The sequence below is a fragment of the Periplaneta americana genome, chromosome 2, assembly GCF_040183065.1.
Source record: "Periplaneta americana isolate PAMFEO1 chromosome 2, P.americana_PAMFEO1_priV1, whole genome shotgun sequence".
NCBI classification, from domain to species: Eukaryota; Metazoa; Arthropoda; class Insecta; order Blattodea; family Blattidae; genus Periplaneta; species Periplaneta americana.
The window spans coordinates 198,514,884-198,539,372 of NC_091118.1; the positions used below are offsets into that span (position 1 = coordinate 198,514,884).

At 34.5% G+C, this 24,489-nt stretch overlaps 1 protein-coding gene across 8 annotated transcripts in view; it reads right to left on the reverse strand.

Moving 5' to 3' along the window:
• Positions 1-24,489, reverse strand: part of LOC138695021 (uncharacterized) — a 329,089-nt gene that overhangs the window by 168,539 nt on the left and 136,061 nt on the right. For 3 of the 8 annotated variants that reach the window (XM_069819314.1, XM_069819320.1, XM_069819313.1), the window contains exon 2: positions 21,463-21,590. The exons of the other annotated variants lie outside the window; for them this stretch is intronic. In XM_069819314.1, the coding sequence (XP_069675415.1) occupies positions 21,463-21,569 (107 nt within the window). In that variant the 5' untranslated portion in view covers positions 21,570-21,590. The remainder of the gene's footprint in view (positions 1-21,462; positions 21,591-24,489) is intronic. 8 annotated transcript variants of the gene reach the window in all.

Here is a 24,489-nt window from a genome sequence, read left to right on the forward strand (position 1 = left end):
ACACGTCTGGGTGATAGGCGTAGATCATGAAGACGTTGAGGCATTTTTCACAAAAATAAACGACTTTTTATAACGGTGCCGTCTTTAGACTTCTACACTACGCATCACTGGCCATTTGCCTTCAACAAACGCAGGGAGATGGTGAATTACTTCTCAAGGTGCTGGAATGTTTTAAGTCCTATGATGAAATCCCCATTTTTCTATGTAAAGATTAATTTCTGGTCCTACAGAATATACCTGTTATGGTAACAATGGTTATTACAGAAAAAAAATTCGCCCCGGTGCCGGGGATCGAACCCGGGTCCTTGGTTCTACGTAACAAGTGCTCTAACCACTGAGCTACGCCAAAGTTCAATCCATAGCGCCGGATCGAATCCCTCTCCTCTATTGTTTTTTGCCTTTGTGGCCTGACTCCAAGTTCGACATATATCAAGTCAACTGCCATTATACAAGGAGCGCACTCAATTGAGTGACTTGGTGGCCGGGATTCCACAGTATTATGCACTATTGGGTGAAGAATCTACGTAAAAATTAATTTCTGGTCCTACAGAATATATGTTATGGTAACAATAATCATCAAGTTACTTATCATGCAAATTTTAAGTGAATATTTTTAACAATGCTAGAGTTATTGCATTTTGAAGACTGAAAATTGTAGAAAAACTGTTCTGCAGAAATGAGAAAAAAAAGTTGCTACAGTTAAATGTCCCGAAAGCGCGTATAACCATTTAAAAATAATGACAGATCACGTGTTTGACGCCGACACATGATGCAGTTTTCTTTAGTAATAATTATTTACAAGATGAAACGATTTTTTAAATAAAAACAAACAAAAAAAATCAAGATTTGGTCAAATTTTGTTTTATACAGATCTCTTAGTTTCTGGATACGAAATAATCTGTTTCATTTGTTAGTTTATCTTACGTAAGAAAAAAAAACATCTTATAACGATTCTTTAAGTTGAGCACCATTGCGCATTTCCGATTTCATGTGAATGATTTTCGGAGAAAATGACTCGTATATATTAACCATTAACAAATCCGACCGGTAGTTAAGGAGAAATTGCAATACATAAACAGACGGTCGTCCAGTAAGTCCAAAATGACTTTTTGGTGCATCAGAAATAAAGAAAATACGTATTTCCGTGAAAATATGGAAACATAATTATATTTTTTTGTGTCACAATAATTTCTCAAATGAGAAAGTAAAAATGTAAGTATAAGAATTCGATCCTATGACGTCATCTGTCATTCTGGAATGTAGTGTGCTGAGATATTCTTAGTTGATGGATTATAAGCTGCCACCGATGCATAACCAAGGAACTCAACGACGACTACAACTTGGTACGAGAATCATTAAAATGTCAAGCTATCTTCGTATTCGCGATTTCCCTTGTGAATGCTTGAAGAAAAATGTTACTGTACATCGCAAATTTCACATGATCTGTAAGAGATCGAACACCTTTATCTTTATTACGAAGCCGTCAATTCAGCAAATGAATTATGTGCGAATCACCCAAAAGGGACATCTGGCGATATTATCTTTTGCAAGATGAATTCTCTTTGAAAAATTATTTTGATGTAGCCTACAATGTTTGAAAGGGCTCAAGTGACAGTATTTCTTGATACTAATTCAGGACACAGAGATGTGAAGTTAAAACATGTACTTGCACTGTTACGAGATCTTGTAACGTGCTGTCCAAAGGATTATACAGCATAGCTGTTTGTGAAAAACTAATGTTTCATAAGTCTCATAATAGAACGAACGAGTGAAAAGGGCCAATCCTTGAAGAAAGATGATGATATATTAGTGATGATAATATCTGAACAAATTACATTAATAGAGATGATGAAAATAAAGAGAGTACCTCTTTGAAATCAATTTCAAAATCATATACCAGTACTTCAGAGTACCCATGAGTGAAATTACGAAATTATAAACTATAAAAGCTAGATTTTTCAAATTTGTACCGTAGGTTTATACTAATGCAACTAAAGAACACACAAAAATGTCCTTGTAGCTCTCGTGAACTCAAAAATTCCCTTGCGTAACAATTTTCTCTTTTCTTTTCCTTCTTATAGTTTGTGAATAGCCTCACCAAACATAAAGGCCTATTTCTTTGAATAGCCCTGGGTTTCCATTTACATTGATCAGCTAAGTCTCTAGAATTTTTTTAATGTTGTATTTTTTTGTCTTAAAAATAAAAAAATAAAATATTGATCTATTTTTATTCACTACATACCTGTAAACTTAAATACCAAGTTTAAACTATCACAAAATCTGCATCGCAAGGAGCATTTTATAGGAATGAAAATGCTGAAAATTTAAAGTGTGAAAAAACAGTGCAAAACTGAGCGTGTCACAGCTGGAATTTAAAGGACCACGGAATTTTTTAAATTGCCGTAAGGACTTTAAAAATGGCGCTACCGTACTGATGGTGCTATTTTTTTAAATAGAGGGAGATATGTTATTTTATAATGACAAAAAACAGAATTGTGATTTTTTGGAGATTTTCTTCAAAATTCACTCATGATACCCTTAAAATTCCCGAAAAAATAAATAAGTAGATAAATTAAATAAGTAGACAAATGAAATCAGTAGACAATAAAGCTGAAATAACGAATGAAGTTGTGAAGTATTGTCAACTTGTTGCCGTATTTGGCTGGAGAAAAGAGATGTGATTGTAAAAATGTATAAATTGGAAACTTTTGTCTTTGAAACTTTTTGTACGCATTACCTGTGTCTGTTGCTTTGTAATAATTATTATTTACTACATAAATTAATAAAATTAAAAATATCTGTAAAAGTGTGTTGTTTTTTACAACACATGGATTTATTCTAAAATTATGTTAAGTGTTTTATTCAAAATTATAAATACCGTTTAAAATCGATTAAAATACAACTATTGTAAGCAGTCGATTAATCTATTAAAGACATCCGATTACTGGATAATAATTTTTTGTCGTTCGACAACTCTATTATAGTTTCAACATATGTAAAGAATGACCATAATAAGATTTCCAAAACGGATGTTGAACTGCGTACAAACCGAAGAGTAAACGAAGACAAGGACGCCCCTTAAAACGTCGGAGTGACCAACATTTCAACTAATCTCGTAACCGGAAGAGACTATTAGAGCCATCCTAATCTATGCAGTAGGTGATGATGGATAAACACAAGCAAATGTTTTTGAGACAAAAAGATTTCAGACAACGATTTCAAATTTATATGAAGTATTGCCAGTGTTCATTTTTATGAACCCAATGAGGTCGTTCGCCTCGTTACGCACAATTTTCACGTCCGTGGTTCAACATTCCAGCGGTTTGGAAATAATGTCAGGAAGATAAGAAATCTCGTGTTCTTACGGCTCATCGGGTAAGAGGACATCTCCAACATGAGGAGACTAGCAATATATCAGTGCATAGCGACTTTCACTGGGAGCTGGCGACATCTGTAGAGAGTCACAGGAACAACGCGCGTAAAACTGAGGAAAGAACTTCACGCAACTAATGCTGACTTGAAATAATTCTATAAATCCTGTCATTGGCTAATATAGTGGAATTAGGTGTTAATTTGGCACCTTAGTAATTTGTAAAAATGAAATTAATCCGTAGCTGCAAATACGACGCAAGTAGCCTACACACCTTTAACATTGATCTCATTTGCAGTCATATCAGTTATTAACAGCCGCTGGTAATGACATATTTTAAAATATTTCGTATTGGTCTAGCAGTAATATGTACGTTGGCGAGACTGCTAGCTTTCAGTCAACTGTTCACAGTGTAGTGTAGCCAACGTACTGAATATTAAGATTTTTAAAAATATTGTTTTCAAAATATACTGTCGTGCAAAAAATACTGTACAATACACTTTTGTGAAATGCATTACAAAATCCCGGAAATTTAAAAACTAGCTCTGCTCGTTTTTCAAACTTTTCCTCCATTTTGTAAAAACCACTTCACAACCCTGTATCGTAATATACTATTGTCTGTTAATTACAATGGGATCAATATACACCTACAGGAATGTTTACAAACATTTTTAATGTTGGCTTATGTGTAATTTACAATACTGAACTCATATCTGTAACTGTAGACGTTTATTTAAATCTTTCTAGCACTGGTCTAATGGGAATTTTCAACAACGAAATTATACCCATAACTTAAAACATTTGACACATATTACTAAGTAAATATTGTTCTACCTTCAATTTGAAATAATTAAATTAATTTATATCCTTAACTGGATATAGAGGGTAGCTGCGAATATATTGAATATGCAGTCGTGGACAGCCGATAAGGGCTGGTCCTCCAGCCCGGGGGTTGGGCGAAGAACTAACAACCGATCACCGTAAAAAACGGAAGAGGTGGAAAAATTCAAATATCTTGGAGCAACAGTAACAAATGAAGAGTCCACTGCAAGAATTATGGATGTCATTTGGAATACATTTTGCAGGAGAAACAATTGAAAGTTTGAAATGTTTAGCGCTCAAATCTTAACTGAGATTTTCCGATCATTACTGGACAATGACTATCAGTGTTAATGCCATATAACTCTCTATGTATATTCTATATGTCTTAAGCTATGCATTGACAGTCTTGGTTCATTTTCAACAAGAAAGTGACATCCATCATTCTTGCAGTGGACTCTTCAAATATAAATGATATTCGGGAGGAAATTAAACACAGAATAAATATGGGAAATGCCAGTTATTATTCGGTTGAGAAGCTTTTGCCATCTAGTTTGCTGTCAAAAAATCTTAAAGTTAGAATTTATAAAACAGTTATATTACCGGTTGTTCTGTATGGTTGTGAAACTTGGACTCTCACTTTGAGAGAGGAACAGAGATTGAGGGTTTTTGAGAATAAGGTTCTTAGGAAAATATTTGGGGCTAAGAGGCATGAAGTTACAGGAGGATAACTGCACGCATTGTATTCTTCACCTGACATAATTAGGAACATTGAATCCAGACGTTTGAGATGGGCAGGGCATGTAGCACGTATGGGCGAATCCAGAAATTCATATAGAGTGTTAGTTGGGAGACCGGAGGGAATAAGACCTTTGGGGAGGCCGAGACGTAGATGGGAGGATAATATTAAAATTGATTTGAGGAAGTTGGGATATGATGGTAGGGACTGGATTAATCTTGCTCAGGATAGGGACCGATGGCGAGCTTATGTGAGGGCGGCAATGAACCTCCGAGTTCCTTAAAAGCCATAAGTAAGTATGTAATTGATAAGAACATAAAGTAATACCAACTTATTTGCAATTTGTAACAACGGAATTCCATCTATAATTAAAGGCAAAATAATATCTTTAAATATGTTTACAGTAGGTATGAAATGTCAGACTTACTAAACCACTCTCTGTAATTATAGGCCTAATAATTTTCTGATGCTGCATAATTTGAACGTGTGAAAGTTATTGCCCTTAATGACATTAGTTACGCAGACGCCAAGATGAAAGTGAAGTGAGGAGATAAATATTACACGCTCATGTGCAAGGATACGCTTCGTCGTCTAACATTTCAAATGAAAGGTTTACCGCTTTTTAGAAACTAGCTTTGCACCGATCAGTCATAACTAAATTTAAAGAATATGGTGTCTTGCTCAACTTCGTATAATATGAAGATTAAAAAAAAGTTTAAATTTCCAAATTTGGAATTTGATATGAAGGGCATAACCACATCTAATTCAAATCATTTCATAATGCAGCGGTTATGACGTAGTCATGATACGAGCACACAGATAAGAGACAACACAGAACAACACAATATAAAATATTATATTACAGAGATAAATTTTATTTACAAGTTATGCCTTGAAAAGGACCCGATTCCTCTGTGCTTTTAGCCCCAAATATTGTCAAATGAACAGCAATGAATTCATTAAAGCAATAAAAAGTTACACGTGATTAGGCATCATGCCATGAAGAGTTTGAGCGAATGGAATTATCGCTAGAGAAAATAGTTAATTTTTTTAGTAGGTTATTTCACGACGCTTTATCAACATCTAAGGTTATTTAGCGTCTGAATGAGATGAAGGTGATAATGCCGGGGAAATGAGTCCGGGGTCCAACACCGAAAGTTACCCAGCATTTGCTCATATTGGGTTGAGGGAAAACCCCGGAAAAAAACCACAACCAGGTAACTTGCCCCGACCGGGAATCGAACCCGGGCCACCTGGTTTCGCGGCTAGACGCACTAACCGTTACTCCACAGATGTGGACAATATAGTTAATTACGCAAAAATAATGCGTTATTAGGCTACTGAAATGTTATAGCTTAACGCCATTTCAAATCAGAAGTTTATATAACGGATATTCTCTTTGCTGTGCAGCAGAGAAACTTCTGAACACCTCGTCATGTAATCTTTATTTAACAACAGTTTGAAAGTGCATTGAATTGGTTTGTGAGATAATATGCCGACAATCCGACCATATTATCCTTTTTAATAGTAGGGAAAATTGGAAGGTAGTCTGAACAAAGGAGTCTTGATAAGATTTTCGTCCATCTCGAAAGATGCGCTAACAAGCAAACATTCTGATGGGGGCAGGTAAAAAAGTTAAATTTTTTTCTTCTGCCATGTTAATAATGTCAAAAGAAGTGCTTATACAAATTTTGGTCACTCAACCACAATTACGAGGGCCGTAAAAAATAAGATCGCAATGGGCCGTTAACAGGAAGAAAACACAATTTCATTAGAAAAATTTATTGGAACAGACACAGCAATTGCTGAGCTATTTTTCAACATATTCCCCACCGGATTTGAGCCATTTGTCATATCATGGGATCGACAGAGGTGCAGATGGCTGTCAAACGCTGGTTCCGATCTGAGGGGGCTGACTTCTACGACTAAAAATTGATCCCAAGGTATCACAAATGACTCAATTCCAGTGGGGGATATGTTGACAAATGGCGCAACAATTGCTCTATCTGTTTCAATAAATCTTTCCATGCAATTGTGCTTTTTTCTGTAAACGGCCTCAGGGTAAATCACTTTCTGGACGGCCTAGTAATTGCGTTCAAGTGGCCAGAATTAGTATAAGCACTTCTTTTGACATTATTAACATGGTGGAAGAAATAAATTTAATTTTTTTACCTGTCCCCATCAGAATGTTTGCTTGTAACTTGCGGCAGGGAGAGTTAATGTGGATTATGAACATTTCAATTATTATATTGTATTGTATTTATTAACATTCCATGGTATTCATACATGCTTACAGCTAGAATATGGAACAAGTAAAAAAACTTAATACTATTATAAAATCTTAATTTATAGTCATAGTCTAGATGAAATATATACAGATTTACAATATAGTCTACTAGTACAACACAAAGTTTTGGTATCAATTTCATGAATATCATAAATTCACCTACAGAATAGAATGCGTGAGAAATCAGGTACTTCTTTAATTTGGCCCTAAATAATTTTATGTTTTGAGTTTCATTTTTTATATCGATAGGGAGGCTATTAAAAATTTTTACTGCCATATAACGTACTCCTTTTCGATAGCACGATAGACTTGCCGATGGAGTATGAAAGTCATTTTTTGACGTGTATTTATGCTATGAACTGTTGAATTAGTTATAAAGTTTTAAGATTACATACGAGGAAGATTATTAATGAAAATATATACTGACAAGCCATGGACATTATTTGTACAGGGACATCATTTTATTTTTACTAACATTTTTAATATTAACCTGTCTATACCTTTAGAGAACCGGAAACACCGCTTGCTCCCCCCTCCAAGACTGGAGTTCGATGATACTGGCGTAAAACACAAATCACTCTACTAGGTATAGGAAGGAAGAAAAGTAGTTCATCCATTTACGTAAACCAGGAAATATCGCGATTTTGAGTTTGATAATTTTCATTAGGTTTTTCTTTAATCGAAGTACAGTACTGTATTAAGGATAAGTGTTTTTACTCACGAAGTAAGTTATCCATGCGAACGTATTCATTATGCAGTGTATATTATACTGTCTACAGCACATTAGCGTACAATATAGAGAAAGAAGTTAAATTGGAAAATAATCATAATATGAATATTTAAACACAATTTTGAAAATGGTGGCCGTTCATTTCGATACAGGCTTCAGTTCTTTTGTGCATATTATCGCACTATAGACTATTGTATCTAATTCCAATTGCCAGTTTCGTCCTTCGTACTAGTAACTCATGTTGAAATAATTCTGTACCTACTCTACGTACTGTAAATTCAATCTTCACTTCTGCCCGACCCGAAAATATAAAATTACTCAGACATGCTATCTACTGTCCGTCCAAGTGGTTATGCCGCAGGATTGTAGAAAGGGAGGAAGTCACGTGATAGTTAATTACTTAACGAGGCCCTTTTATTTAAGTTAAATTAAACAGCTTATAATATTATGTAAACTTCCAATTCCTAAGAGAAATTAACGTTTTCAGAAAAGAGCTAAGACAGCCCAGCTATTACAGAGGGGCGAGCAGAAGCAGGTGGGGGAAATCGGCATGCGACGTAGGCAAACGGACAGTACCTGTGCGAAAATATGATTCAATATTGAAAGCTCTTTCGTCACTGGAAAACGCGAACATATTTCTGGAACGTACTATACTCAGTAACTCAGTACTGCTTACTATCTGCAGTCTTGGTTCTGTGTGGAGTTGGAACTTCCTTAGTAGAAGGGGTGGGAGTGAAGTACATTCAAAAACTCAGGTACAATAAAAATTGAAGTAAAAATAAAATGATGTCCCTGTATAATAATAATAATAATAATAATAATAATAATAATAATAATAATAATAATAATAATAATAATAATAATAATTTATTTTAGCTGGCAGAGTTAAGGCCGTAAGGCCTTCTCTTCCACTCAACCAGCAAAAAGTGTATATGCATATGCATGAACTTACAAAGAATTCAACAATTTGATTTAGATGAGAGTTACATGTATACAAGAGTTATTTACGAATTAAACAACAAAATACTATGAACTATTAATTAAACACTGAAATAAACTGTGTAGCAGAATTAAACTAAAATACATAGAATGTTAATATATTTCAAATGATATTAGATAATAGAAAGAGATTATTATGAGACAATTTTGAAAATACAGCACAATCAGGATTAACGAAGAATAAAATGTCGGGAGTTCAGAAATAGGCCTGCTTCTCAGGTTATATACCATATACAGGGTGGGTTAAAAGTCGCTTTCCCCAAACACTTCCTTGCATTTAATTACATTCAGTTTAAATTTGACTATACATTCCTTTATAGATTTTGTTCAAAATGGAGGCCCTGATTCTCGATACACAATTTACAACGTTGAGACGCTTATTTACAGATGGCAGAACATAACTAAGGATTTTCATCGATTTTCACGATTGACTGTTCGATCATCTGTCGCAACTGATGCAGATCCTGATCGTCAGGAAATCTTGTCTCACCAATGCCGTGTTCTCTCACAGTGCTTCCAACAACGTTGTAGCACAAAAACACGTTGTTCTGTGGTTAATTTGCGATTCATTGCAAGAAACTAGCAGTTATTGCAGAGACCCAACACAAAACAACAACAACAATAAGAAGACATGACGTCAGAAAAACAGTTGACGCACGGACATGGTTGTCAAACCACCACTTATTACACGAGCTATTCATTTATTCAAGTTATGACATCTTTATATTACAAGTATGAAACCTAAGAACGACTTTTGACCCACCTTGCATAGGCCCTAATTATTTCAATACCCATTCATTACTTCAAGCCTTTCGCAATAACGTAAAGCCCTAAACTTGTGTTTTATTTGTCTTCTTTACAACCAAATGCTCTAACAAAATATCTTTTTCTACGATAATACGTAAAGTAGATTTTACACAATGTTATCAGTGCCTAAAGTGAACCTTCAAAACACTGGTGCGCAAAAAATTAAGTAATCACTTTAGCACTACTATTAATTTCTATTAATTTTACACTGTCAAAGAAAATGCAATATTCAGTGTTCAAACTTCATTCATCAAGAAATTATTGCATTACCTCTGTCTTTCACGACGTAAATATTACACGTATCACAGGTAAGTAACAAATTTAACAATCATATTTACATTGTAGCCTGTCTTATTCTGCTGTTACATCTGTAGTACTTATTGCAACAAGATATAGCATTCAGCTTTTCCTAACCGCTTTGTTGATTATAATAGGCGGCCATGAAATTGTGATAATGAATAAAACTACATAGGCATAAAACTAAATTCATTATGATGTCGCATTCATTTGTTTCCCTTTCATGTTTTATCACGGCTGGCTGGATTCGAAACTATTTTTTTTAAACACATCATAATTTTATTTCAGACATCCAAGGCCTACAGTAATTAATGACGTCACCGTATTAACAGAAAGAGTGACCAGATTTCTGGAATTTCAAGCGCATAAGCGTTCCTCGTTAAAAGTTCAGAACAGAATTATCCAAATTTCTCCATGCTCATACCTTCTACTCAACTCATGAACCGTTTCTATATAAATTTAATCAATCTGCTTACTGTGCAGGCCTAGTATTAAGCATTTTATATAATATTTACTTGTTACACAACTCAAAGCCACGATAGATAGGGATCTATCAGGTCTGCTTCCTTTCCGAGGAAGCCGACAATAGTAAGGACTTCATCGTCCACCTTATCGTCCATTAAAATCCATCGCCTTCGGATTTTAACCACTAAACACCGCTGAGAACTACCATCTACTGTAGTTTGAAAATTTAATATAAATGGTCCTTACTTTCCTTGTTCCCTTTTCCATTCTTTTTTTTCTTTCTTCTCTTCTGCTTCCTTTTACCTTCCTCTCTTTTCTTTTCCTTCCTTCTTTTTTCCTTTCTTCCTTTTTCTTTCCTTTCTTTCATTTTCCTTCCTTCCCTTTTCCTACCTTCCTCCCTTCTTTTTTTCTTCCTCCTTTCTTTTTCCTTTTGTTCTTCTTACTTTATTTTTTCTCTTTTCCTTTCTTTCTTTCTCTTTTCCTTTCTTTCCTTTTTCCTTCCTTTCAATTTTCCTTTCTTTCTTTCCTTTTTCATTTCTTTCTTTCCCTCTTCTTCCTTTCTCTTTTCCTTTCTTTCTTTCCTTTTCCTTCCTCTTTTCCTTTCTTTCTTTCCTTTTTCCTTTCTTTCTTTCCCTTTTCCTTCCTTTCTCTTTTCCTTTCCTTCTTTTCTTTTTCCTTTCTTTCCCTCTTCCTTCCTCTTTTCCTTTCTTTCCCTCTTCCTTCCTTTCTTTCTCTTTTCCTTTCTTTCTTTCCCTCTTCCTCCCTTTCTCTTTTCCTTCCTTTCTTTCCCTTTTTCCTTTCTCTTTTCCTTTCTTTCTTTCCCTCTTCCTCCCTTTCTCTTTTCCTTTCTTTCCTTTTTCCTTTCTTTCTCTCTTACTTCCTTTCCCTTTCTTTCTTTCCCTCTTTCTTCTTTTCCTTTCTCTTTTCCTTTCTTTCCTTTTTCCTTTCTTTCTTTCCTCTTCCTTTCTTTCTCTTTTCCTTTCTTTCTTTCCTCTTCCATTCTTTCTCTTTTCCTTCCTTTCTTTTCTTTTTCCTTTCTTTCTTTCCCTCTTCCTTACTTTCTCTTTTCCTTTCTTTCTTTCTTTCTTTCTTTCTCTTTTCCTTTCTTCCTTCCTTCCTTCGGCGCTCCGAGCACTCTTAGATCCTGAGCAAAAATCCACACCTGAACTTTTCCTAGACCTGACACAAAGAATAAGCGAGAATTTGGAGGAACACTCATGAATTGATCCCAGTCTAAGACAACACACCACATCATAATGGCAATGGATAAACATTCACCTCTCGGCGAGACTGGAATCCTACATCATTGCTTTCTGGCAATGTTAAGCATGACATCTTAAGACACCTTTCACAGTTAGTGAGACGGTTTTATTTAGAAGCCTGCAAATTAATATAGCCACAGTGACAGCCATTAAAACAAACATCCTTCGCTTAATGTGCAGTCTTCCTGTTCGCAATATTGCGGAACACTGACTAGACAGTCTTCACTGCAAAAAGTTTCCTTACTTGGTTGGCAGGAAGTCACAAAGTCACAACAAACAAACAAGCACAAAGGTGAAGTTGCTCACTCGTAAAAACCATGCGAGTTGCATAAGGACAGGCTGAATGTTGTCGCCAAAGTGTAAATCACATGTTTACAATCTTACTAGACTATTTTCTTCTCGTTATTTATTAATTTTTATATCTTCTGTAAACTTTTGAGTTTTACGTACATGTGCGTCCTATACAGGGTGATTCCCGAAGTTCTCCCCCGGTTTATGGAGGCGATTACCGAGGTTATTTGAAAAAAAAATGTAAATAAATTAATGGGATTACATTAATATTTACGGAGTTACAACATATTTTCGAAACGCGTCATAGTGAATGGAGCGCTAGACACGTCTGTTGCCATAACTACGTGCACTTTGTTGATAGTCGCATCTGGGGGTGGATAAAAAACATCGTGTATCAGGTCAAGGTACAAATACGCGAAAAGTTGCATTCTGGATGCCGCGGTAACAATAAGGGACAAATGTGTGAAGCTGCGAAATACTACACGTGCGGTTCACATCCGTGCGGACCGTTGCCTTGAGATTCAGGGAGGCATTTTCGAAAAATGTGATTTAAATCCACGCTAAATGAGAGAGACTGATACATAAACAATCAATTGTTTGTATTTTAATTACTTTCTGCATTTCTATTAGTGAAATTTTTAAATAAAATTTTTTATGCTCGATCATGCCGAAATGTAGTACCTATACACCTGGTAGCAGCCCTTTAATGGACCTCATTAAAGTACACCTATTCATTAAGTTCATTAAATACCATTGTAGATATATAAAAGCGCAAGTATCGATTATTCTCGGATATGCAATCGAAAGACAACTAGTTCTGTTACTATAATAATTAGCGTTAATCGTAAATAATATTCAAATAAATTCAATCTGTCATCTCGTTTTTCAATGTCTAATTCAATTTCAAGGTTATATCAAGATTAATGTTTATTTTACTCTCTAGATTATATCAAGGTCAATGTCGACATTTGTTTCTCGGAAAAAAATCAATACTTTCGCGTCTGCGCACATCTCACAATTTACGAGGTATTGCACAAGGTCAGTTCCGTTCCTCAGTCAGATAAGAATAACATGAATACTTATGAATAATTTCAAGTTAGAAATATGGTCGAGCATAAAAAGTCGTATGAAACTTGACTATAATGGTAATTAAGACGCTCGTATGAAAATTATGAAACTCGCTTGAGCTCATATCATAAACATACTCGCGTCTTAATTACTACCATTATAGGCTCGTTGCATAATGTACTATCCTGCTGTTTTCAAATTACCGTAACTCCGTAATTATGAAAGTGATTCCATTAATTTTTTCACATTTTTTTTCTTCAAATAACCTCAGAAATCACCTCCATAAACCGGGGAGACTTCGTGAATCAACCTGTATATGCGATGATTGACATGTGGCCTGGGTGCTTTTCGTAAATCCGACACCTCAGCTCCTGATAGAGCCAGGTCCCATCTGCACACTAGTAGTCTCATAAGCCCCAGGGGTCCGGAACCCAAGCCCTTCCTATATCAGCATCGGAAATACGTACTATCCCCAACAGTTCATACTAGCATATTTTTACTATTGGAGATAAAAGATGAAATGAGGGAGGTGAAGTGTGTTGGTGGAATGACTGAGGGAAACGAGAGTACCCCTAGAAAACTCCTCTGAAAAGTATGCTTTTTCCACCATAAATTCCATCACGACCTGGTCGAGGACCGAACCAGAGCTGTATGAATGGAAAACCAGAGCTCTAGTACTTGAACCACAGACGCGAACATACTGTATTAGTGCAGCAAAATATAGCTTGCTTTAAGGCAGTCATCGACTGAACTACTTATGACGGTACACGTCACTGCAGATCCCAGTTATTGTGCTTATGTTGCTACGCAACACATTGCATTAGATATACATTATAAAAGAAGTTTCGAGTTAGCAGGCACGCAATAAGACAGGCTTCTTAAGTCGGAAAACGCCACCACAAGCCTCAAGTTGTATGTCGTACATTACAGTAACAACCAAACAACAGATACCATTTACGAAACACTTCGAGGTAGAAGGCAGATACGTTACTTTAATACACATTTGTAATGGCATCCTATAGTATTTTAACAAATATTACTGTACTTAACGTTACTGAAGATTCAGTACAGTCGTGAAATATAATATAATATAATATAATATAATATAATATAATATAATATAATATAATATAATATAATATAATATAATATAATATAATATAATATAATATAATATAATATAATATAATATAATATAATGTTTTCTTTTCGCTGGCAGAGTTAAGGTCATAAAGCTTTCTCTTTCATTCAACCAGCCTTAATAAATAGAATAGAGACATACATATTTAAATTATAGAATATTTACAATACACTAAAGATTCTCCAGCAATATTCTTCAGTTAAATTCTGACGACTAGCACATTTATTTAGTTTTATTTGTTTATTTTATTGCTAGTAAATTTCAAATGAATACAAGTTGATATAATATAATATAATATAATATAATATAATATAATATAATATAATATAATATAAACTAGTCCACTCCTGAATGAGTAAGACTTATGCTCAGGAGGGAATTCCAATAAAAATAAATAAATAATAAAATTATAACATGTTATAATAAAAACATGTTTATTTAATTTCAGATAAAGCCAATACGAAAAAAGTAATAACTTAATTTATGAGCTAATGTAATTCAATTCAATCTACATGCAATATGTAAAGAATTATAATTAAAATGAAATAGCTAGTTGGTTAAATAATGAGAATTAACGTAATAGTCGTTTAGGGAGCTAAATATAAATCTAAATTATATTGATATGATGAGAATTGTATTCATGTAATGAGATTTTGCCATTAGAGGTTTTGTATTATATTTAGAGAAATTATGGTGATAAGAATGGACAGATGTTAGTTTCATTGTAAGTAACAAATTAATTAGTAATTAATCTTTTAAGCAAGAATGTATGTAATTTTGACCTAAATGAAGTTATTGTCCAACAACTCCTTACGTCACTTCGAAGCGAGTTCCATTTTTCTAGCAACTGAAACTGTATAGGATGAAGAATATAAAGATGTCTTGTGGTAAGGTATAATGAGTACTAAATATAAATCTAAATTATATTGATATGATGAGAATTATATTCATGTAATGAGATTTTGCCATCAGAGGTTTTGTATTCTATTTAGAGAAATTAATGGTGATAAGAATGGACAGCTGTTAGTTTCATTATAAGTAACAAATATTAAACAGTAATTAATTTGTTAAGCAAGAATTTATGTAATTTTGACCTAAATGAAGTTATTGTCCAACAACTCCTTACATCACTCGGAAGCGAGTTCCATTTTTCTAGCAACTGAAACTATATAGGATGAAGAATATAAAGATGTCTTGTGGTAGGGTATGATGAGTAAATTGTTGTGATGAAACCTGGTACTTAGCTAATGATATGCGGATAAATTTTGAAAACGAGAAGCCAAATAGATTGGTGTAGCGGTGCGCAGAATTTGAAATAAGAGAATGTAGGCTTGTCGAACACAGCCTTAACGAAGACAGAGTTTGAAAGACGGGGAAACATGATCATACGAATATTGCAAATCTTTACACGAGATTTAAATAGGTCTACGTATTGTTTTGTAGCAATTTTACAGTTTTACTTACGTAGCTGTAGGTGAAAGCATTGTCACCGAAGTATATATTAGTTTACCATTCGGTTACAGACCCTTAAGTTACTGTAGAACCTTCGTACAGATTGAAAATATTACACTGCAGTAGTCATAAATTACTGTGGCATATGTTAAAGTAGAACACATTACTATAGACTATTACTGCTGCATATATTGTTACGAAACGGATTACTGTAGCCCGGAGTTACTGCGGCAATTACAGGTGCGGTATACATTACTCCGAAGTTCAGTTACTGCGTTACCTGTTACTGACAAATATATTACAGCACACCAATTATTGTGGTATTTGTTAGATCTACTATAAACACAATTACTGAAAACACGGATTTTCTAAGGCAAATACTGTTATACAAAGCAGTGATGTAGAGTCTATTGTGAAGCAGGTTACTACTGCATATGACTTTACTGTTGGCTCTTATTGCTGCAGTACATAAAAGAACATATCCCTATAGATTCTAGCTGGTGGGGCACGATAAAAACATTACTGTTCACTGTAGTTAGTATAAACTATAGGCCTACTATTGGTAATGGTAAATAAATTACTGCGGTATATTTTTTTAGTTGGTTATTTAACGCTGTATCAACTACGAGGTTATTTAGCGTCGATGAGATTGGTGATAGCGAGATGAGGCACAGGATTCGCCATAGATTACCTGGCATTCACCTTACGGTTGGGGAAAACCTAGGAAAAATCCAACCAGGTAATCAGCCCAAGCAGGGATCGAACCCGCGCCCGAGCGCCTTAACCGACTAAGCCACGCCGGTGGCTATTGCGGTATATTTTACCATAACAGTATTACTGCAGAATCTCATTATTCTGAAATGATGTAGCCCTATTAATATTAAATACATCGCTCTACATGAACGCTAATGCAGCATTTGTTACTATGGGGCACATTAATGCAAACTAGGAATTACTGTGGCAAATTGTAGACTTGAATTACTGTGAGATGTGTCATTTCATTATATAACAGTATTTCTGAATTCAGTTATTGTGAAAACTGTTATGGAAGAACATGGCACTACAAACTCTAGTCAGGTAGCACGATGTAGAACATTACTAAACATTGTAGTTTATGTAAAATATAATAGTTTTACCTCTAGTTATGCCGGCATGTGAGGCGTTCAGAAGTCAACATGACTAACCCCTTTTCCAAAGATTTTGAGATATTCAAGGTTAAAGTTGAATACACACATTTGATTCTGTGTTGTAGTCACGAATAATATTGCATTCTGTGGGCTTTTTACTGAACTATGGAGTTAATCACTTTGACCACTGAAAATATGGTCAATTTAATACATTGCCAACTTAGAAACTCTGAAATAACCAAAAGTGGAGTTAATCATGTTGACTTCTGAACGCCTCATGTATTACTGCAGAACTCGTTATTATAGAACGCATTGCTACACATTTGAGTTACTGCGATACTTCTTATACAACACATCGCAGTAGATTTGAGTCAAAGCAGTATCTGTTATCATAATAAACATTTCTTATTGCGGAACTTGCTACTATGCAACGTATTGCAGTAGACTTGAGTCGTAGCGATATTTGCCACTTTACTACTTAGTTCAATTACTGCGACACTTACTATTAAGTAGCACTCTAGAGTAGATAGCAGCATATTTCAATTACTGCGACATTTGTTACTAACAGTACATTTGATTCATAGCAGTATTTTGTCATTCTACTACATACGTCAATTACTGCGACATTTGTTACTAACACATCGCAGTATATTTGAGTCATGGCAGTATTTCTCATTCTACTAATATGTCAATTACTGCGACATTTGTTACTAACACATCGCAGTATATTTGAGTCATGGCAGTATTTCTCATTCTACTAATATGTCAATTACTGCGACATTTGTTACTAACACATCGCAGTATATTTGAGTCATGGCAGTATTTCTCATTCTACTAATATGTCAATTACTGCGACATTTGTTACTAACACATCGCAGTATATTTGAGTCATGATAGTATTTCTCATTCTACTACATACGTCAATTACTGCGACATTTGTTACTAACACATCGCAATATATTTGAGTCATGATAGTATTTCTCATTCTACTACATACGTCAATTACTGCGACATTTGTTACTAACACATCGCAATATATTTGAGTCATGATAGTATTTCTCATTCTACTAATATGTCAATTACTGCGACATTTGTTACTAACACATCGCAGTATATTTGAGTCATGGCAGTATTTCTCATTCTACTAATATGTCAATTACTGCGATATTTGTTACTAACACATCGCAATATATTTGAGTCATGATAGTATTTGTCATTCTACTAATACGTCAATTACTGCGACATTTGTTACTAACACATCGCAATATATTTGAGTCATGATAGTATTTGTCATTCTACTAATATGTCAATTACTGCGACATTTGTTACTAACACATCGCAGTATATTTGAGTCATGGCAGTATTTCTCATTCTACTAATATGTCAATTACTGCGACATTTGTTACTAACACATCGCAGTATATTTGAGTCATGATAGTATTTCTCATTCTACTACATACGTTAATTACTGCGACATTTGTTACTAACACATCGCAATATATTTGAGTCATGATAGTATTTCTCATTCTACTAATATGTCAATTACTGCGACATTTGTTACTAACACATCGCAGTATATTTGAGTCATGGCAGTATTTCTCATTCTACTAATATGTCAATTACTGCGACATTTGTTACTAACACATCGCAGTATATTTGAGTCATGATAGTATTTCTCATTCTACTACATACGTTAATTACTGCGACATTTGTTACTAACACATCGCAATATATTTGAGTCATGATAGTATTTCTCATTCTACTAATATGTCAATTACTGCGACATTTGTTACTAACACATCGCAGTATATTTGAGTCATGGCAGTATTTCTCATTCTATTAATATGTCAATTACTGCGACATTTGTTACTAACACATCGCAGTATATTTGAGTCATGATAGTATTTCTCATTCTACTACATACGTCAATTACTGCGACATTTGTTACTAACACATCGCAATATATTTGAGTCATGATAGTATTTGTCATTCTACTAATATGTCAATTACTGCGACATTTGTTACTAACACATCGCAGTATATTTGAGTCATGATAGTATTTCTCATTCTACTAATATGTCAATTACTGCGACATTTGTTACTAACACATCGCAGTATATTTGAGTCATGGCAGTATTTCTCATTCTACTAATATGTCAATTACTGCGACATTTGTTACTAACACATCGCAGTATATTTGAGTCATGATAGTATTTCTCATTCTACTACATACGTCAATTACTGCGACATTTGTTACTAACACATCGCAATATATTTGAGTCATGATAGTATTTCTCATTCTACTAATATGTCAATTACTGCGACATTTGTTACTAACACATCGCAGTATATTTGAGTCATGGCAGTATTTCTCATTCTACTAATATGTCAATTACTGCGACATTTGTTACTAACACATCGCAGTATATTTGAGTCATGATAGTATTTCTCATTCTACTACATACGTCAATTACTGCGACATTTGTTACTAACACATCGCAATATATTTGAGTCATGATAGTATTTGTCATTCTACTAATATGTCAATTACTGCGACATTTGTTACTAACACATCGCAGTATATTTGAGTCATGGCAGTATTTCTCATTCTACTAATATGTCAATTACTGCGACATTTGTTACTAACACATCGCAGTATATTTGAGTCATGATAGTATTTCTCATTCTACTACATACGTCAATTACTGCGACATTTGTTACTAACACATCGCAATATAGTTGAGTCATGATAGTATTTCTCATTCTACTACATACGTCAATTACTGCGACATTTGTTACTAACACATCGCAATATATTTGAGTCATGATAGTATTTCTCATTCTACTAATATGTCAATTACTGCGACATTTGTTACTAACACATCGCAGTATATTTGAGTCATGGCAGTATTTCTCATTCTACTAATATGTCAATTACTGCGACATTTGTTACTAACACATCGCAGTATATTTGAGTCATGATAGTATTTCTCATTCTACTACATACGTCAATTACTGCGACATTTGTTACTAACACATCGCAATATATTTGAGTCATGATAGTATTTCTCATTCTACTAATATGTCAATTACTGCGACATTTGTTACTAACACATCGCAGTATATTTGAGTCATGGCAGTATTTCTCATTCTACTAATATGTCAATTACTGCGACATTTGTTACTAACACATCGCAGTATATTTGAATCATGGCAGTATTTCTCATTCTACTAATATGTCAATTACTGCGACATTTGTTACTAACACATCGCAGTATATTTGAATCATGGCAGTATTTCTCATTCTACTAATATGTCAATTACTGCGACATTTGTTACTAACACATCGCAGTATATTTGAGTCATGATAGTATTTCTCATTCTACTAATATGTCAATTACTGCGACATTTGTTACTAACACATCGCAGTATATTTGAGTCATGGCAGTATTTCTCATTCTACTAATATGTCAATTACTGCGACATTTGTTACTAACACAGCGCAGTAGATTTGAGTCATGATAGTATTTGTCATTATATTACACATGTCAATTACCGTGACATTTGTTATTAATACGTCACAGTACATTTGAGTCATGGCAGTATTTGTCATTCTACTAATTATGTCAATTACGAGTACTGCGACATTTGTTACTAACACATCGCAACAGATTTGAGTCATGATAATATTTGTCATTATACTACACATGTCAATTACCGCGACACAATAAGTCGCAGTATATATGAGTCATGACAGTATTTGTCATTCTACTACATATGTCAATTACCGAGATATGTTACTAACACAGCGCATTAGATTTGAGTCATGATAGTATTTATTATACTACACATATCAATTACCGACATTTGCTACTAATACGTCACAGTATATTTGAGTCATGTTAGTATTTGTCATTCTATTACATGTCAATTACTGAGATATTTGTTACTAATACAGCGCAGTAGATTTCAGTCATGATATTATTTGTAATTCTACTATATCCGTCAATTACTGCGACAATTGTTACTAACATATCGCAGTACATTTGAGTCATGGCAGTGTTTATCATTCTACTACGTAATGTATGTCAATTACTGCGACATTTGTTTACTAAGTAACACATTACAATATTTTCATTCTCTTACATATTTCAATTACGCTACTATGTCACATGTTACTAAGTAACACATTGCAGTAGATTTTATACGTAAGAGTATTCGATATTTTACTATATATTTCAATTAATGCGAGTCTTTTTACTAAGTAACACATTGCAGTTTATTTGAATCACTGCGGTGTAGATCTATGTTGTTATATTAAGTATTAACACAGATTTCACTTACTACGACACTTCTGACTACAGAACACATTATTTTAGAACGACACATGCTACTATAGAACAATGATTGCAAACTGAAGTTATTGTAGTACGTAAAATGATTTTAAACCATATAACTTCAGACTCCAGTTACTGAGGAACATGTTACTGGAGCAAGCCTCAGATTATTACTGACAGTAACTCGTGTATTTCACATTAGACATTAGGCATACAGCAAAAGCAGAGATATTGCAGGAAGCAGAAGCACACACAGAGTGGCTATACTCACCCCGCCCATCGTATCCCCGCCACCACCAAGTAGAAGAGTCCTGACACGACGCCGGCCAGGATCCCCACGGAGACGCTCCCAGACAGCAGCGCCGATACGGTAGGCATCCCGCACTATCTCATCACTCACTGAAATACGCACGACCACTGAGCACAACCGTTCGTCCGCGCCAAGATACTGATCGAGTTCAAGACGTGCAGCGGCCTGATAAGATACAGGCGTGTGTGATAATGCAAGTACAGGTCGTTCTCTTCGAGGTGTACCCTAGGCGACTGTCAGGACGCCCGCACATCACGCACCCTCTACACGCACATGTACGAAATAAAGTTCAAGAACTCTGGACGGCGCCATGGCATTGTCACATTCGACTACTGTATTACAATACAAAGATTCTTCTTTGTCACCTCGACCCAGAGCACCTCTTCAAAACTAGCAGTGATAAAAACTGTATACACATGTTGATTATGTCCTTATACTTGAATATAATGTTCATGGGCACGCCTTAGCTGAAAATAACTACTCTTCTCGTCAAGGAAGTTCGTGATCGATTCTTAGCACAAACTGCCATGTTATGTGTCACAGAAATGCAAGACTGTGACTGGAAACAAGATCTACTGCAAATATCTTGTCAACCTCAAAATTCATCGTCTTGGCCGCTATATTATTACCTATGGTGTTGATTAGAACATATAAAGACACTGGAAAAGATTAAAAAACGGGCTTTCAAGTGTCGTAATAATTCACCATTAAAATGGGACACACTCACGGACCGGAGAACGCGAATTCGATTATGCGCAATGTTCAAAACATACAGAGGTGAGCCTGCCTGGAGAGAAATAAAAAATAGGTTGCAGCCGTCAAATTACTCTTCAAGGAACGACCACTCATATAAATTGAGGGAAAGAAGACAGAGGACGGACACTGGAAAGTTTTCTTTTCTCAATCGTACTATCACGGACTGGAATGCTTTACCTGCAGACTTACTAAAGGCTTTTATTATTATTATTATTATTATTATTATTATTATTATTATTATTATTATTATTAATTATTATTATTTTTTATTAGTTGCGTTTATTATTAATTGTCATTATTGATTGTAATTAGTTACCACTGCCACCGGGTATATACCCATTTGCAGTGTGAATAAATACATACACATACATTTTTCCGCACAATTTTCACGAGTACCAACAGTTTAAGGATTTAATGTTCTCTCTCCTACATCTCTTCAGGAAACAAAGTTGATTTATATACATTCAATTTATCCTTAAGCAATACATTTATATCGCCAAGCCACTAACGCTACTTCAAAATATTTGTCAAAGATTAGATATCTTTCATGATAATGAAATTAACATGTGAACATGAATAAAGAATGTAGATCAACATAAGACGACAGTACTACCGGAATTAAGAAATGTATTACAACAATTGTACAGTACTTACTTACTTGCTTTTAAGGAACCCGGAGATTCATTGCCGCCCTCACATAAGCCCGCCATTGGTCCCTATCCTGAGTAAGATTAATCCATTCTCTATCATCATATCCCACCTCCCTCAAATCCATTTTAATATTATCTTCCCATCTACGTCTCGGCCTCCCTAAAGGTCTTTTTCCCTCCGGTCTCCCAACTCACACTCTATATAGATTTCTGGATTCGCCCATACGTGCTACATGCCCTGCCCATCTCAAACGTCTGGATTGAATGTTCCTAATTATGTTAGGTGAAGAATACAATGCGTGCAGTTCTCTGTTGTGTAACTTTCTCCATTCGCCTGTAACTTCATCCCTCTTAGACCCAAATATCTTCCTAACCACCTTATTTTCAAACACCCTTAATCTCTGTTCCTCTCTCAAAGTGAGAGTCCAAGTTTCACAACCATACAGAACAACCGGCAACAATTGTACAGTATATTAATTAAATTTTTTCTCCTTTCAGTGGAATTCACTTCTTTTCCCGTCCTTTATTATAACTTCCTATATAGTAATACTACAGTCTGATCCGTTTGGGTATGAATAATATTAATTTATTATTATAAAGCTAGTATGATAGTAAAAAAAAATCTTGTTGGTTATATTATGATTAAAAGATTAGAATTTCCTTATAATATATGGGCATATTATGACATTCAATAATGCATTAATCTGAAAGGACAAATGAAAATTGTAGATGATTAAAATATCTACTACAAATCAACAGCGGGCACAATGTATTCTTTTGTATGCTAAATTTGAGAGTGTTAAAAGAGTTCAAAGGGAATTTCGACGTTAGTATGGTATATAGAACAATTTTTATCTCGAAAAGCAAGCAAAAACGAGCAAAATTGTACGAAATGTTTTTGTTTGAAATAAATAATCCCCTGAATTTAATGACATTATTTACGGTTCATTTTGTATAATAATGCACTGACATAATATTTTAGGAATGTACAAAACCAACAATTTTAAAGCAAGAGTCAAAAGCTTGCTAATTAATAAGCTTATTTGTTTGTACGATATCAGTGAATGCTTTTAAAATATTTATGTTAACTTTTTTTGTACTCGAGCTGTATTCTACTAACACTTTCATGCATAGTAATGTTTCGTCAATAAAGTGAATTTGAGTTCGAATTAATATTTTATTTTATTTCATATCGCTACTGTTATCCTTGTACTAAACTATTAGTTGTAAAGGCTGGTTCACAATAAACCGGAAACGAGAATCGGAACGAAAACGGTAAAATTGTTAAAATGTATACATTTAAATGTGAGCATTCACAATTAACGAAAAGCTTGCCGGAGCCCGGGAACGGGAACGGAGAGTTGGCCAAGTTTCAACTTTGGCGTTCACGTTTCCGATCACAGCCCAGTAGATTCATTCTATTGCCATCTAAAAGCTATTTTGTCGTCGTATATTTTGTAGCAAGAAGACTTGACATAACCTATGCATTATTTTGTTCTGGGCTGTGCATCATGGAGCAAGTTTTATTTGATGAGATTCTATTATTGAGTGTTGAGGAAAATCCTCACTTTTACGATAAGCG